General features: G+C 42.9%; 1 protein-coding gene across 1 annotated transcript; it reads left to right on the plus strand.

The window, feature by feature from the left end:
• Positions 1 to 236: 236 nt before the first annotated feature.
• Positions 237 to 14,535, plus strand: flii (FLII actin remodeling protein). Its single transcript, XM_030408958.1, has 31 exons — positions 237 to 404; positions 2,253 to 2,363; positions 3,002 to 3,073; positions 3,274 to 3,354; positions 3,626 to 3,873; positions 3,995 to 4,098; positions 4,285 to 4,460; positions 4,761 to 4,918; positions 5,320 to 5,404; positions 5,888 to 6,035; positions 6,180 to 6,310; positions 6,419 to 6,526; positions 6,670 to 6,774; positions 6,907 to 7,086; positions 7,327 to 7,409; positions 7,670 to 7,744; positions 7,885 to 7,968; positions 8,088 to 8,259; positions 8,599 to 8,706; positions 8,795 to 8,986; positions 9,781 to 9,879; positions 10,153 to 10,242; positions 10,341 to 10,480; positions 10,592 to 10,856; positions 10,946 to 11,100; positions 11,211 to 11,271; positions 11,389 to 11,517; positions 12,150 to 12,256; positions 12,374 to 12,479; positions 12,585 to 12,650; positions 12,738 to 14,535. The coding sequence occupies exons 1-31, from the start codon at positions 342 to 344 to the stop codon at positions 12,870 to 12,872; spliced, it is 3,837 nt and encodes a 1,278-aa protein (XP_030264818.1). The 5' UTR covers positions 237 to 341; the 3' UTR covers positions 12,873 to 14,535.
• The last annotated feature ends 2,147 nt before the right edge of the window (positions 14,536 to 16,682 follow it).

Below are 16,682 nucleotides of genomic sequence, written 5' to 3' on the forward strand. Positions count from 1 at the left end.
AAGGTCATATTGTATAAACCTGTCGATTTTAAAGGGAGACGGTTGTCTCAGCTTTAAATATTGCGACAGATATAATTAATTTAGCGAGCCTTTATTCAAAAGTGGGATTCCCACATTTATGGATGTGTTGTAATCCCTGATGATGGCCACTGGAGGGCGCTGACCGATAATTATAATCACTCGTTCATAGCAGAGGGTGGCGCTAATGCCCTTTAAATGCTGGTAACCAACCTCCATTAAAAACGAAGAAGAAGAGCAGCCGCCTAGCAGCCACAACCCTCCTGCTGCTGTGCTGGACCAAAATAGACAGTTGAAGGCTGAGCAGCTGACATCAACCAGAAATGGCTGCCACCGGAGTCCTTCCCTTCATAAGGGGGGTAGACCTGAGTGGAAACGACTTCAAAGTAAGGATTTAAAGCGATATTGTTTGATTTTGTATCCGTTGCTGTTGAGTAATTAACACGTTAGCTTGTTAGCTAGCCAAAGCTTACCCAAGTTGGATCTTCGGAGTATAACAGCTAAAGCTTGAGCTCGCTTAAACATTAGCCTAGCTCAACGTTGCTAGCACTGGGCGTTAGCCAGTTGTCAGATGTTTGACATGGACAAAGTAACAGTCTCGGGTCGGCCACAAGCGTCGTGGCAGGTGGTTAATATAATTCTGTTTATGGGACTGAAGAGTGCTTCTTTTGTTTGATAGCGGTGACGTTATTCCGGATTGTTTGGGATAACGTAGCCAGCTCTTATTTCAAACGTCACGTTAGCTAGCTAATTTAGCTTCTCTGTCGGCTAAGTTAACTCTGGCTGTCTGGGTCAGAGACACAAGCCCTGCGCCAGAACATGTCAGCGTTATCAGCCGTTAAGTTCGGTAAGGCCCCGACCAAGAGAAACATCCTCATGTAATGTTATTGTCAGAAGTTTGTTGAATGGTGTTGGCAACCCATTGTCGTCATACTTGTAGCGGTTGACACACTTTTCGAGCTTATGTTGAGAGGCTGGAGAAGCAGCCCGGCTGGCAGTCGTGACAGCTGGGAAAATCTGACAAGTATTTGAACTGGCAGACTATTTGTGTGCTTATCGCTGATTGGAATGTAGGTATGAAAGTGGTTCAAATAAACTGCCTGGGAATAACTTGTTTATGTTAGTTGGTGAATGGCTGGTGATTCAAATCTAATTTCAGCTAATGTGGGGATGACATCATTTCCTCTGCTCAGTTGTTCCCCAAATCATAATGGCTGTGAGCTCAACTGCACAGGCTTCTTTCCCTGACTGTGTAAAATAACACAGACCGAACTTCACAGCTGGCCAGATTACTGCTGGATTCTCTCAGGGAGCTGATTTGTACATGACAGAAGTGGTCTGATTTGTGCTGTTCTGCCCACACACAGTAACAATGAAACCAACCCAACCAGTGTTGTCAACTTTTAATGTTGTGCGTATTACTGTTCTTCCATATTTATAATGTTCAGAGACAAAACCGCTCACCTCACTGGCTGTAGGGACAGAACTGTTGTAATTTATTTGCTGGTCTTGTATATGCTGACTTCGGCTAGTTGCAGTTTAACAGATCACAGAACAGATGTGTTGTAGACCTACAGGTAAGATTGTATTCCAACATTCCTGCTCAATGATCTTTTTTTAAGAGTGTCACAATTCTCCAAACCCATATTTGGTTTGACTTTTGATTTAAGGCACAATTCAATCTGTTTTAAACCTTTTTTTCAACACCAATGGCTATGCTGTTGTTGGACTATCACATATGGAGTAGATGAGATCAGCAGATAATTATAGATGGGGGTGTTGTACAATAACGGCTCAACTTTATCTGGGTGGCCTTTGCATGTTGCGGTCAGGCAAGTTCAAATAATATTTACCTAAAATACAGATTCCAGATTGCATCAGAAAAAAACACCATTCACTGATGGGTTAGTAAAAAAAATTAAAAAGAGAGAGAGAAATTAAGTTAGTTACAAAGTTTGGTTTCTCATATCTGTCAGAGAAAACCTTTCCCCCAAACAAAAGATCTTTGAAATTGTGACACCCTCCATTTTTATTTTCTTTTTTTTTTTTCTAAGTTTTACAGGCAATGATAAGTTTTATTTATATCCTCCACCAACTCCATTGAAATTTAACGGTACTATAAAATCAGAGTATAGATGAATAAAGTCAGTATCAGTATTACTGATGCCAGAAGTCTCTGTCTTCTTGTTCTTCTTCCTTTTCTCCCAACTCTAACCACCCATTGTCTTTTCCAGGGTGGGTACTTCCCAGAGCATGTCAAGTGTATGAGCAGTCTGCGATGGCTGAAACTGAACAGGACAGGACTATGTTACCTCCCAGAGGAGCTGGCCTCTCTGCAGAAGCTGGTGAGACACTCAATTATTAGGCTGTCCTCACACCTCTAAATATGAAGGAATTTAATCTGACATAAATGTTGCTGTTACTCTTCTTGAATGTTATTACTATTTTGTCCTTAAGTCTACCATCATAGTAGTGGTATTATTATCTTTATTGTCAGTAGTAATAGTGGTAGGTAATTTAGTCTACCTTTCATTGCATTTGTGCTAATCGCTGATGAGTCAGCGTTTACTATTTGTTTTAACTTGATGTGTGGGAAGCAGAGATCATCACATCAGCTGATTGGTGCACTTAACTGGTGAAACCTCCCCTGATTAAAACGAACAGCCCTAGTGTTATTCTAAATATCTGTGATGGGATTATCTATTCTTAACATCAAAAGGTGTAGTGAGCAGGTCACGGCAAAAATATTATCTGTGCCAACATTGTTTGAGCTTACCAGGTGTAGGTAAATAAGATTAGTCTGCTGTCATGGCAAGGAGCCACAGCGTCTGGGGAGTGTTAAATTGAAACCTGCTTTGATTTGATCTTGTTTGTAGTTAGATTATTCTGTTTAGACACAACTGGGTATTAGTGCAAGCAATACGCTGCATGACCTTGTAGGGCATATTGGGATTAAAGATGATTGTGTTTTTTCCTGCTTTAGGAGCATCTTTCAGTGAGTCACAACAGCCTGACCACCTTACATGGAGAGCTGTCCAGTTTACCAAACCTACGCGTAAGTGACACCCACACGCATGAGAAAATGCACATAAAGCCCATGCAGACCACACATGATCTGCAATGCTAAATTGTTTGTTAGTACTTTTGATTTCAGTCTACTGCTTTGACTAATTCACATGAGTTTTATGATCAGTTTCTATTTAAACCAGTGCGTGGTATTAATGGTGTCCTGAATTTGTTTCAATATGTGTGCAGGCGGTGGTAGCCAGAGCCAACAACTTGAAGAACTCTGGAGTCCCAGATGACATTTTTCAGCTAGATGACCTCTCTGTGCTGGTACCTAATAATCTTAAGCAGTCTCTCCTCTGCCTATCACACCCATGAAGCCTTTCTTAACAGTCTACCCACATGTATTCCAACAACATGTTTTCTTTCCTATATTTCTGGTCAACTTGTAAAAAAATGTGTATTTACATGCGTTTTTCGCTCTCTTAGCACCTTAGGAAACTTATTTGTCCCAAAAAGCATAGTTGGTTGGAGTATACAGTATTTATGACAAAAAACAAATCTTATTTTTCTGAACACTTCCTCCTTCATCTCCTTTTAGGACCTGAGCTACAATCAGCTGTCAGAGATCCCAAGGGACCTGGAGAACAGCAGGAACATGCTGGTGCTGAATCTGAGCCACAACAGCATCGACTCCATCCCCAACCAGCTGTTCATCAACCTGACCGACCTGCTGTACCTGGACCTGAGCGACAACAAGCTGGACAGCCTGCCGCCGCAGATGAGACGCCTGGTTCACCTGCAGACACTCATTCTGAACAACAACCCGCTGATGCATGCCCAGCTGCGGTAAGAAGATGCAGTTTTGTCAGGCATTAAACAAGGTGGTAAATTATATGGAACAGAAAACAGCATTTAGTTACTGTAACTCGGCTCTAACTGTTGTTGACGCCTGTGTGTGTGAGAGCAGCCAGCTGCCAGCTATGGTTGCATTACAGACTCTCCACCTGAGGAACACCCAGAGGACCCAGAGCAACATGCCCACCAGCCTGGAGGGACTGACGCATTTAGCAGGTAGCACACACACCCACCACTCATCCAGGGACCCGACACATTTTCCTATTACTCTTACCTCTGGCACTCAGACCTGTGATACATTTTTCATAAATGTGTCACTTTGTTCAAATCCTCAAACTCTCCGTCTGGGGACTCGTACTTTTAACAAACTCATGTTACTTCTGTCCCTCCTGTCTGCGCCAGATGTCGACCTGTCATGTAACGACCTGACTCGGGTGCCAGAGTGCCTCTATTCACTGGGCAGTTTGAGGAGACTCAACCTGAGCAGTAATCAGATCTCAGAGCTGTCCCTCTGCATCGACCAGTGGACTCAGCTGGAGACACTGAACCTGAGCCGCAACCAGCTCACCTCACTGCCTGTAAGGACACGAATAAATCTCTGTCATTTCCATTATTGAGAAAGTTTTGTAGCTTTAGCTGCTGCAATGTGAACATGAAATTGTATTTGAGTTGTGTAACAAATCTGAGATATATATATATATATATATATCTCAAAATATTGGCTATTGAGACCAAAACTCTCTTCATCTCCAAAACCCGGATAATATGTTAAGCTGATAAGATTTCATGCGGAATTTTATGTGTTGTTCTTCAAGTAGTTGTTTTGATGCATTTTCTTAAATCTTTAAGATGTGTAACATTTGTTTTTTTTCTTCCAGTCTGCGATCTGTAAGCTGTCCAAACTGAAGAAGCTATATGTAAACTCAAACAAACTGGACTTTGACGGGGTTCCACCCGGCGTCGGGAAGCTCTCCAGCCTCACTGAGTTCATGGCGGCTAACAACAACCTGGAACTCATCCCTGAGGGACTCTGCAGGTAACACACGAGTACACTTACAGATTCAGGATGTTGTGATGAACAGCCACCAGCCAAAATCATAGATTTAGATTTGCTAGACTGACACTGTTTTGAGATACACCAATTGCAATTTTTTATTACCTGCCGAGGTTTTTATTACCTGCCTATTCTTTATATCTTAAAGGAACTATAATTGACAACATAAACTAAATTTTTTTGTAACCTTTAGTGTAAAACTCATTTGTATGTTCATAACATATTGTCTTTCTTAATAAGTCTTGATACTCTGTGCATCGCTAATAATTTTAATTTTATACATCTCAGTTCCTGATTCTGTCATCTAATGTTCTTCAAGGCTGGGCTGTATTTTGTAACCATATGTCAATACGTCGTTTTGTGTTATTGTTGTTGTCGTCTAGGTGTGGCAAGTTGAAGAAGCTGGTTCTGAACAAAAACCGCCTGGTAACGCTGCCAGAGGCCATCCACTTCTTGACTGATTTAGAGGTACAACGATCACTGATATAATTACTTTCGTATACCCATAATACTGGAGTCGAACAGCATTTATAGTAGGTAAATAGTGGATTAATAAAGGTCTGATTGCTTTGCAGAAGTCTGAAAAAGAGGGTAAAGTAACCTTGGTATAACCTCCGTCATGGCTGGAGAGAACACTTTCGACTAAAACACAAATTCTGTTACTCTAAATATAATGTGTGATAAAGGGTAGAAATTGGATTGGGGTTCGATAAAATGAATATGTCTTTCAGCAAAAATATGAGAAAGAAAGAGAAAAGAAAAGTTTGAAACAGTAAAACAAGAAGAAGATTTAAATTACATGCAAGTCTCTGTAGAATTATTGTATAACGGTAATGCGAACAATTAAAAGCTAGAGTTCCGTAACATAATCTTTCATGTAATGCATATACTTGATTTAATATTGCTGTTATGAACCCAACGACCTTTACCCATGAATGGATATTTTTACAGGTTTTAGATGTGCGTGAGAACCCCAACCTGGTGATGCCTCCTAAACCAGTGGACAGAGGAGCAGAGTGGTACAACATCGACTTTTCCCTGCAGAACCAGCTCCGCCTGGCCGGGGCTTCACCTGCCACCGTAGCCGCTGCTGGAGGAGGTGTGTATGTGTAACGGTGTGTGAACGCTGCACATGACTGTAGTGGGAGATTCCCCCTTTTAGTGCCTTTTTTGTTCTGCCGTCAGTACTACTTGTGTACTGTCTCGAGGTGTCATACTGTCTTCTGTGTGTTGATGTGTCCAGGAGCCAGCCCCCGAGATCCCCTGGCAAGGAAGATGAGGCTAAGAAGGAGGAAGGACTGTTCTCAGGACGATCAGGCCAAGCAGGTGCTGAAGGGCATGAGTGACGTCGCACAGGAGAAGAAGAATATGGAGGTGAGGAAAAATATGAGAAGTGTTAATGGCTACGCAGGCCACAGGAAGAATGAAACACAACAGGGCTGGTTTGTTTTCTGTTGACAAAGAAATCTGCTAATTCTGCAGGAGAATGGAGATTTGAAATACGGTGATTTAAAGATCCGGCGCTGGGACAAGAGCCTAGAGAAACCTCACCTGGACTACTCTGAGTACTTTATGGAGGACGTAGGGCAGGTAATGTGCGTGTGTGTGTGTGTGTGCATGCACTTTGTCCCTTCTCAGCTAAAACAAAAGAAAGTGCATATGTGTTAAAAATGAAAGTTTTTTTTTGAAGATCAATTATACACATGTATCTTTTATATTTCTCCTTCCTGCAGGTTCCAGGTATATCAGTATATCAGATAGAAAACTTTATTCCCACCCAAGTGGACGAAACTTTCCACGGCAAGTTCTATGAGGCTGATTGCTACATCGTCCTTAAGGTAACGCATCAAAGTACATGTCAGGAGTAACTGTCATAAGAAAAATTTAATTTGTGACTACGACTGTACAATCTGTGTGTGAAAATCTGTACTCCTCTCATCGTTACTGCATTCCTCTTTGTGCAACTGCAGACCTTCCTGGATGACAACAGTGCCCTGAACTGGCAGATTTTCTACTGGATCGGCCAGGAGGCCACTCTGGACAAGAAGGCCGGTGCTGCTATCCACGCCGTCAACCTCAGGAATTTCCTCGGAGCGGAGTGTAGGACGATACGGGAAGAGATGGGAGATGAAAGCGAGGAGTTCAGTGCCGTACGTAGAAACATGCAGTTCATACAAGCAAATGTATCGCGGTGATACACTCACAGTAAGGGGGGGAAATGTTTTTGATACCTCTTTTAATGTTAGTGTAAGATAAATTCACAGTGATTCAAAGTACGTATTATTTAATTGGATGTAGTACAAAAAAATTATCTCCATACTTTTCATACTACGTCTGAATGATCAACCTCTACATGCTGTTGTAACTGACGGTTTTTGTTTTGCGTGCAGGTGTTTAACAACGAGATCTCGTACATCGAGGGAGGAACAGCCAGCGGATTCTACACTGTGGAGGACTCAAACTACGCTCTCAGGTTGGCTGGAGGGAACTCTTTTTACAAAACACATCTTGTGACATTTCCATTATTTTACATTATCCCTTCAGAAAAACTGTTTCAAATTGAATATTTTTTATCTTTTGCTTTTATCATGTTTTCAATTTTGTTTTGAAAAGCTGCTTAAGTTTATGCGATGTCTTTCAAAATGTTGTCAGCTTCTTGTACATTAATTAAACAGTCTGTGTGTTAAACTATTGCATACGTGTTGGTCTGAAATCCTTTTTTGTGTTCATCAGGTTGTACAGAGTTTACGGCAAGAAAAACATCAGACTGGAGTCTGTACCTACGAAGGCCTCCTCCCTCGACCCTCGGTAACTCCCACACACCACCAGACTCGCAGCTTTCTGCTTCTTTCCATCTCATTTGTTTCTACTGCGTGGTGGGCATGTACACTGTGTCTCATTTAGCATCAAACATGGTCCATAACATCCTGTCTTTCTCTCTCTGGTAGCTACGTCTTCCTGTTGGACACAGGGCTGGAAATCTTTGTCTGGAGGGGAGGCAACGCCACCCTGAGCGGAACCACAAAGGCCCGGTAAGAGCGTACACAAGCTTTTTCTGCCACTAGTAGAAAACAAACTTGTTGCCGATTCGGGCTGATAAATATAGTGATTTAAACCTGTGTTGCATGCACGTTGTTTTTCCATCTTGCAGGTTGTTTGCAGAAAAGATCAATAAGAATGAGCGTAAAGGGAAGGCAGAGATCACAACCATCATGCAGAACCAGGAGCCTCCAGGTTTCTGGGAGTCGCTGGGGGGACAGCCAGAGGAGATCAAGAAACACGTACCAGATGACTTCTCTCCTGTCAGACCGAAACTCTACAAGGTCATTCTATTTAATAATCTTTATCTCATCCTACGCTCTGTACCTGACCTCAGCACAATGTGAATGTTTCTGAATACCGTGGTGTAGGTGTAATGCAGATTGGTGCATGTCGTAGGAGGTGTGTAGGATTTTATATTGAGGTTTTGTTTTTGTTTTTTTAAATGGCCTGTAATCATGGACTGTATGTGGGATAGGCTAAAAGCACTTGATGACTTGTAAGTAACTGGATCACACAGGTTAAATATGAGTTGATAGCCTCAACTGCTCCAATGAATTCCACTGTAAAAAGTTTTATAACAGGAAATCACAATTCACTTATGTCTTCTCATTGTCCTGTAGGTGGGTTTGGGTCTGGGCTACCTGGAGCTGCCACAGATCAACTACAAGCTGTCAGTCGAGCACAAGGACCACAAGGTCAAACTGGACACCATGCCAGAGATGAGACTGGTACGTTTATCAGCTGAACCTACGTCCCTGTTTGTCTCACCGCCCCGTTTCCTGCCTCACTTACACATATTTCCATCCCTCCCCTCAGCTGCAGTCCCTGCTGGACACAAAGTGCGTTTACATCCTGGACTGCTGGTCTGATGTGTTCATTTGGATCGGGAGGAAGTCTCCGCGTCTCGTCCGAGCCGCCGCCTTAAAACTGGGTCAGGAGATCTGCTCCATGCTGCACCGGCCCAAACACGCCCTCGTCACCCGCAACCTGGAGGGCACCGAGTGCCAGGTAACGTTTTAAATACCATTGCTTCAGATTAGGGATGTCATGGGTACTCGATTCAGTGTTGCTATCCTCATTAAGTTGTCAAAGTTGTTATTTTATTAAAGGTGCAGTCTGTAGTACTGCAGTACTACTACTGTAATTTTAATCAGAAGAGAAAAATATTTGACAGATTTTTTGTATTTATTTATTTCCAATGCCTGGCCTAACTGAATTAACAAACGGACCTGACTGAAACACAGTTTCTTACTGGTTTACTTTGTTTATATTTGCCACTTTTCCAGCTTCTAACAGTGTTCTAGGGAACTCTGAGAAAAGCTTGTTTATTCAGTTATGAAAAAAAAAAATTAATATGTTTGAGTTTGTATGATTACCTCATTAATATTAAAAGTTAGCATTCTGTAGTGCCCCTTTTTAATGCAGTGAAAGAAAAGAAAGAAAAACGAGGCTGGCACTCTCATTTGACTGTTTGCTGTGGGCAGAAAAAAGTTGGGACAGCAAAATCAATTTTAAAAATCTATAACGTCGACTTGCTTTACCTGCTCTCTTGTACCGATCTGTCTTCCGGGGATATATAAATACATTTAACTGGCCATTTGGAGCCTCGCAAATAGGCTGGACGTACAGACAGAAACACACATGAGGACAATTCTGCAGGAAGGGGAAAAAAAAAACAATGTTCTCAGCGTGATGTTGCCGTTTAAATTGTTTATTCTACTCCCACTGAAACACATTTTATTGTGTATATCAAATCCAGTGCAGCGGGAAAGACGCAGTATAACTCGATCTGTCTTCCTCAGGTGTTTAAGTCCAAGTTTAAGAACTGGGACGATGTGTTGAAGGTGGACTACACCAGAGCAGCTGAGACCGTACAACAGAAGGACAACCTACAGGGCAAGGTCAGTGATACGTCTGTGTGTGTGTGTGTGTGTGTGTGTGTTTTTGTTTCACAAAAAAATCTCACTGTTGACACTGTGATAGCGGGCTATCAGTCAAATTGTCCGAGACAGCTGAAATGAGTCCAAAAGTTCACAAAAAGGTGGCATTGTTCACAAAGTATTCATGCGTTTGAAGATAGGATTATCAGCCGCATTTTTTCCAGACCAGAAATGTCAGATAAAAAGTCGCTCTGGAGGCCACACAAAAGCCAACATCTGCGTTTTCTCTCCCAGGTGAAGAAAGACGCGGAGCAGAAGGACCAGATGAAAGCCGACCTCACGGCTCTCTTCCTTCCCAGGCAGCCCCCCATGGCCCTCACTGAGGTAACAACACACACTGTTATTCTTTTCCTCTACACTCTCTGAAAAACTAAATCTGCATTCAGCCTCCACCTCTTACATTATGGATCTGTTCTGTCTAGGCTGAACAGCTGATGGAGGAGTGGAATGAGGATCTGGATGGTATGGAAGGATTCGTGTTGGAGGGGAAGAAGTTTGCCCGCCTGCCTGAGGAGGAGTTCGGACACTTCCACACTCAGGACTGCTACGTCTTCCTCTGCAGGTGGGGGGCGCTCTCCAGACCTCTTACAGGAGAGACGTGGCTCCGTTTGATTGATGCCTTTTATGTCAAAGAGAGTCACCATCTTCCTCTAATCTCACTCTGTTTTTGTAGATACTGGGTGCCTGTGGAGTATGAGGACGAGGAGAAGGAGAAGAAGGAGGGCGAAGGCAGCGGAGGAGGAGGAGGAGGAGGAGGAGGAGGAGGAGGAGGTAGAGGGGGAGGAGCAGCAGATGAGGAGGATGACAAACAGCCCGAGGAGGACTTCCAGTGCGTGGTGTACTTCTGGCAGGGCAGGCAGGCCTCCAACATGGGCTGGCTCACCTTCACCTTCTCCCTGCAGAAGAAGTTCGAAAGTCTGTTCCCTGGAAAACTGAAGGTACGGGGAGAGTCTGCACACATTATTTAACCCTCGACATACATGCTGTCGTCGCAGTATGAGCCTGACCACTTCTTTCTCGCTGTTAGGTGGTGCGTATGACCCAGCAGCAGGAGAACCTCAAGTTCCTGTCCCATTTCAAGAGGAAGTTCATCATCCACAAAGGGAAGAGGAAACAGAAGACTGATGCCGCTCAGCCCTCGCTCTACCACATACGCACCAATGGCAGCGCACTTTGCACCAGGTAGACACAGTTCTGTTATAACACACACCAGTGCGGCTTTCTAAGTCTCAATGTTTTTTGTTCCCCGATACCTTTTTTTTTTTTACATTTGTTTTATCCCCCTCTCTTAGGACCATCCAGATCGGAACAGACTCCAGCAATCTCAACTCAGAGTTTTGCTTCATCCTCAAGGTTGTGATGATTATGTTTTACACTAAATAACAGCAATTTGTCCCACCAGATATTTCCTCCTGTCTTCTTCTACTTTCATCTCTTTTTGGTGTCTGTAACTGTGTGTGTGTTCTGCAGGTACCGTTTGAGAGCACAGACAATCAGGGCATCGTGTACACCTGGGTGGGCAGAGCCGCCGACCCCGACGAAGCCAAACTGGCCGAGGACATCATGAACTGCATGTTCGATGACACGTACAGTAAACAGGTAAATGTGCACCTTTTTTGTTGGAATATGATATTCTCACATTCGTCTATTTTTACTTTTCATTGACACAAACACTCCCCACACTCGCACCTCAACTTTGTTAGCTGGCCTTAAAATTAATGAGTAAATTAATTAATGAGTAAGTTAATATGAGTAATTACACTTCAGAAGACACTTTCAGCTCAGGTGATCACACTTTTAGCTCTTTCACTTCTTAATGTTCCTCTTCACTCAGCACTTTATTAATTAACTGAATTCAGTGTTCACTCATTCTTTTGTGGCTGACACTGTATTTGGTATTTCAGTCATTTTTAAATGTTCACTGTAACAACAAACTGCCATGTTCATTAGAAAAGGTGGACTTTCTTGGAGGCTCTACTTTCTTTTTATTTCTCAATCTGAGTGCAACTTTAATTATTGAGAAATGTGTTTATAACTACTACCTCAACTATTCCATTCAAGTATTTTAGGGAGCATTTTTCCAGTAGCTGCACTGATATGTTGAGATGACAAGCGCAAAAAAACAAGGGCCACTATCCTCTCTATAAAGAGAGTATATAATCAGATAAAACATCTGTGCAGCTGCTTTTTTTTTTGCATGAAATTGTCAAACTAATCACTTTGTCACCTAGGTGATTAACGAGGGGGAGGAGCCAGAGAACTTCTTCTGGGTGGGGATTGGATCTCAGAAGCAGTACGACGAAGATGCAGATTATATGAAACACGCTCGGCTCTTCAGGTGAGTGAAGTCATTGTAGTGCGACTCATCTACTCGAACCCGTCTGTCCCTCTCCTCTCCTCTCTTCTCTTCTCTGTCCACGTGTTCACTTCCTCCTCCTGCCTCTCTCCCCCTCAGGTGTTCCAATGAGAAGGGTTATTTCTCCGTGTCAGAGAAGTGCTCAGACTTCTGTCAGGACGACTTGGCCGATGATGACATCATGTTGCTGGACAACGGCCACGAGGTACTAACCCACAGATCACAGATTTGTTCGAACAGAGACGGTGGAATCAGACAGATGAGGATTTTATTCATTACTTTTTTGTGCTTCCTCCTCGTTTCCCCTCAGGTGTACATGTGGGTCGGTACTCAGACCAGCCAGGTGGAGATCAAACTTAGTCTCAAAGCCTGCCAGGTTAGTCAGCAACTGCAGTTTGTGTGTACGCGTCTGTGCATTTTGGTGTTCTATACTTACCTCCACATCTCACTCACCCCTGTCCAGGTTTACATCCAGCACATGCGCTCCAAGGACGCCGAACACCCCAGGAAGCTCCGACTGGTGCGCAAGGGAAACGAGCCTCACTGCTTCACGCGCTGCTTCCACGCCTGGGGCGCTTTCAAAACTCCCCCCGCATAGACACACGCACAGAAACGCTCACAGATACGTCAAATGTACTCGCTGCCATGTAAGTTTCTACCAGTCAGATGATGATGATGTCTTTGCCTAACTCGGCTTTACCTGAGCTCCGATCCCTCCCCCTCATCCCGCTCGCCGCTGCTGCTCAACAGCCTCTTGACCAACATGTTACTGTCAGTCTGCCTGCAAAAACAGAAAAACCTGGACAGATATTTTAGGTTGGCACAATGGGTGAACGCTCTTCCGGTCAAGAAGCTGTTGGCCGTTTTCCTGTCATCAGTAAATGATCGCCTTTTTCTACAAAGCTGGATGAAAGAAGAGAATTATGTTTTGCGATGAAATATGACTATGGTGTACAGAGGCTTTATTAAAAAAAAAACCCAAAGGGAGGTGAATCCCCCAACATATCGATCTGCTCTGCTGCTTTCACGTGGCTTGCGCTGCATGGTCAATAATATTCAGCGGAGGAGGGTTAAGCGCTCATTACTGCAGCCGGCGCTCCTCCATGCTTGGTGCCATTTTGCGCAGCTCATTTGAAGCAGTTTGAGGCAGACAAACGTTTAATTTTACAGTCTGTATCGTTTTCTTTTCATCATTGAGGGACTGAACAGCACTATAATTGTTTTTTCTGAGGAATGTTGGTTTATACATATATTTTTCTGTCGATTACACGTGGTATGTTTGTGTGTTCGCCCCCCCATGCGCCTACATTGAAACGGGGGCTGCCCTTTACTGTCTGTTCAGTCGCTGCTCTCACCTCCTCTAACTCGGCCGCTGATCGGATGCAAAGAGAAACCTTTCTGTTTCAATCGAACATAATGATTGTCATACAAAGATGCTTCGGATAGTAATGTGCTTTGCCATGTTAAAGTTTAACGGTTAGTTGCGTTTGGCCAAAGAACTCTTGAGCGGAGGTCGGGGTGGGGGAGCTTGTGAGACAGTTTTTTTTATGTTTAAGTTTAAAGGACGGATGTTTTAAATGTGCAATCAGCAGAGCCCAGGAGATACAGGAACTAAATACGACTGTGCTTCTACATTACAGGCTGCATTCAACTAGTCAAAATGTTTATTTTTGCCTTTCTTGAAGTTTATTTCTAAAATGTAGTGGAACCATCTTTGAACAATTGAACGCATGATGTTTAAAATGAGACATTTTTAGTTTGGATGTTGAGTTTTAAAGCGTCGCCTTCTTTTTTCAAATATCTTTCCTGTTTTGGAACAAAGTTCTTTATCAGCAAATTTTAATGGGAGATCTTCTGCACCATACGAGAGGCGTAATAAATATTGTGACCTCTGGTTCCACTGATCTGATATCAGTCGTGTGTTTGCGTGGTTGACAGATGAGTTCTGTTTAACCAGTGGTGGATCAGTGCCTCCGGGGTCGACGTTTAACAGGACTGCTGCAGGGCTTCTTGTGATCACGTGACCTGTGCAGCGTGCAGGCATTAGTCCAAGATATCTGCGTGTTCTCAAGCGGCTGCAACAACTGCCATCGTTTTGTTTCTTCATACTTTATTTTGTGGGGTGAATCGTATGCCTGGTAGTGTGTCTGAGTCCTACACGCATAATGTATGTGTGTATATGAATATGTGCACATGCTCCTGATGCCACCTGCAGATGCTTTATTTATGTATTTTATATAAAAATAAAATTTCACATCACATGTTTTGTCACCTGGACTCTTTTCACTCTTTTGACATTTTACATGTTAAGGTACTCCACAAACACACTTAGGTGTTGAGCTGCAGTGGAGCATCATAAAACTCAATATAGTATTCCACTATACTGATCAAAGGAGTAAGATGTCCCGCTCTGATGAGTCATGCATGTTTCACCTAAAAACTCAGTAGCACAAAGCTCAGAGTGTGAAAACAATTCAGCATTTTAGGGGGGGATGTCTCTCTTTCCATGCCGAGTGAGCGAGTTATCAGAACATAACGGCAGGGGAAACTGTTTATTTACGCTTTCATTCTTTTCAAAATGTTGTGAAAACAACATGTCATCATTTTATAGGTGCTGGTAAGCAAATTTTGTTACCTAGAGTTATCTGGCTGGCTCTGTTTCCAGTCTTTCAGGGTTCCCAAGCCTCCTGGAAAATCTGGAAAACAGATTCCCACTCATAGACAACACATGGAAATTGAGATAAAAAGCAGAATGTCCTGAAACAATATTTAAACTCCCCAAAGCTACACAATACAGTATGGTATTAATAGTATTACTATATGGTATTATAAAAACGTAGATTTTTCTTTAAGGGAAACCAGTGACTTGTTCGTTTTAATATGCTTGTGTTGTTTCTCTCTTTTGTATCTGATGCTCTTGATACAAGCACAACTTCCAAAAGTGCTTGATCTATCAGTTTAATAAGCTTTCACACTACTAAAGGTTTACAGATTTAACACATCAAAGTGTGATTACGTGCAAGTCTTTTGGAGTACTATGGCATGTAAAAAAAAAAAAAAATACATAATTGGATTAATTATGTATGGCTTCAGAAGGAACTACATGAAATCTACTATATTGCCCCTGAGTGATGTCACTCCAGTCGGTCTGGGCTGAGGACTACAAACTAGACAGTTAAAAAAAACACATGGCAGTGTGGCGTTAGAGAGAGGTGAGCTTACCAGAGTTTTGTTGCCTGCTCCACATCTCTGCTGGAGGCTGGCAGCTCAATGCAACATTAGCCCCTACTAGTATAGCGCACCCAAATTTCTAACTCGGGCAGCTGTGGCTCAGGGGGAGAGCCAGTGTCTTGTTATCGGAAGGTCACTGGTTCGATTCCCCTGGAAATGCGGAAATGTCCTTGAGATAGAGGCTGAACCCCAAACTCCTCCTGATGTGCTGGTTGTCACCTTGCATGGCAGCCACCATCAGTCTATGTATGTATGAATTACTGTAAGTTGCTTTCAACAAAAGCCTCTGTTGAATGCCCTAAACCATATGTGTCAAACTCAAGGCCCGCGGGCCAAATCCGGCCCGCCACGTCATTTTATGTGGCCCGCGAGAGCTTAAAAGGTACACAATTGTCTTAAAATAAAAGTCTACACTGCTTTACAGTGTACAGTGACCATAAACTACATCTCCCACAATGCATGTCGATGACCCGATAACCCGACGTGCATTGTGTGACCCGCGAAAAGACCGCATCCTGCCGCGAGATCCCAGTGTTTCCATATCAGCGTTTGACTAAAGCGGATTTCTAAGAAGTGATGGAGAAGTTGTCCACAAATTAAAAGGCAGACTGCAGCTCTGTAGTACAAAAATTTTGGACCGCTGTCCATGAGAATATAAAAATTATCTTCAAATTAGATATTCCATTCTGCCCGAATTTGTTTGTTCTTGGTGACCCTCTCCCTTTGAAACATCTTCCTGTGTCACAGGCAGACTGGGTCCAGACATCCCTTATGTTGGGGAGAAAACTTATTGTGACAGAATGGAAAGCGACCTCCCTGCCGTCAGTCAGGATATGGTTTTCTCAGCTTGGCATAGTGGCCGCACATGAGCGCCTTTCCTTTAGGTTGGCTAATCAGGTAGATAAATTCACTGCAAAGTGGGGGAATTACATCTCCTTTATCAAAGGTCCTCAATACAACTAGGTAACAACAGACCAGCTCAAATTTTTAAGAGATTATTTTGAATTATGATACATGCTGCTTAACTGTCTGCACGTCTGCCAAAGTATTGTTATATATGTGCAAATGCGTATGAATGTCTGTCTTTTTTTGTCATTTTTAATTTAAATTTAAATTACCTATTATTATTTGCATTGTTAATTTTTTTTCTTACCCAGTCTGTGTCTGCAGAGTTAGA

Source organism: Sparus aurata, chromosome 23, assembly GCF_900880675.1.
Source record: "Sparus aurata chromosome 23, fSpaAur1.1, whole genome shotgun sequence".
In the NCBI taxonomy this organism is placed as follows: Eukaryota; Metazoa; Chordata; class Actinopteri; order Spariformes; family Sparidae; genus Sparus; species Sparus aurata.

Bases quoted from the DNA above. Each gene is read 5' to 3' on its own strand.
- flii (XM_030408958.1), top strand. From the start codon at position 342: ATGGCTGCCACCGGAGTCCTTCCCTTCATAAGGGGGGTAGACCTGAGT. The intron at 4,099-4,284 runs GTAGCACACACA...TGTCTGCGCCAG, and splicing joins GGGACTGACGCATTTAGCAG to ATGTCGACCTGTCATGTAAC. The intron at 4,919-5,319 runs GTAACACACGAG...GTTGTCGTCTAG, and splicing joins ATCCCTGAGGGACTCTGCAG to GTGTGGCAAGTTGAAGAAGC.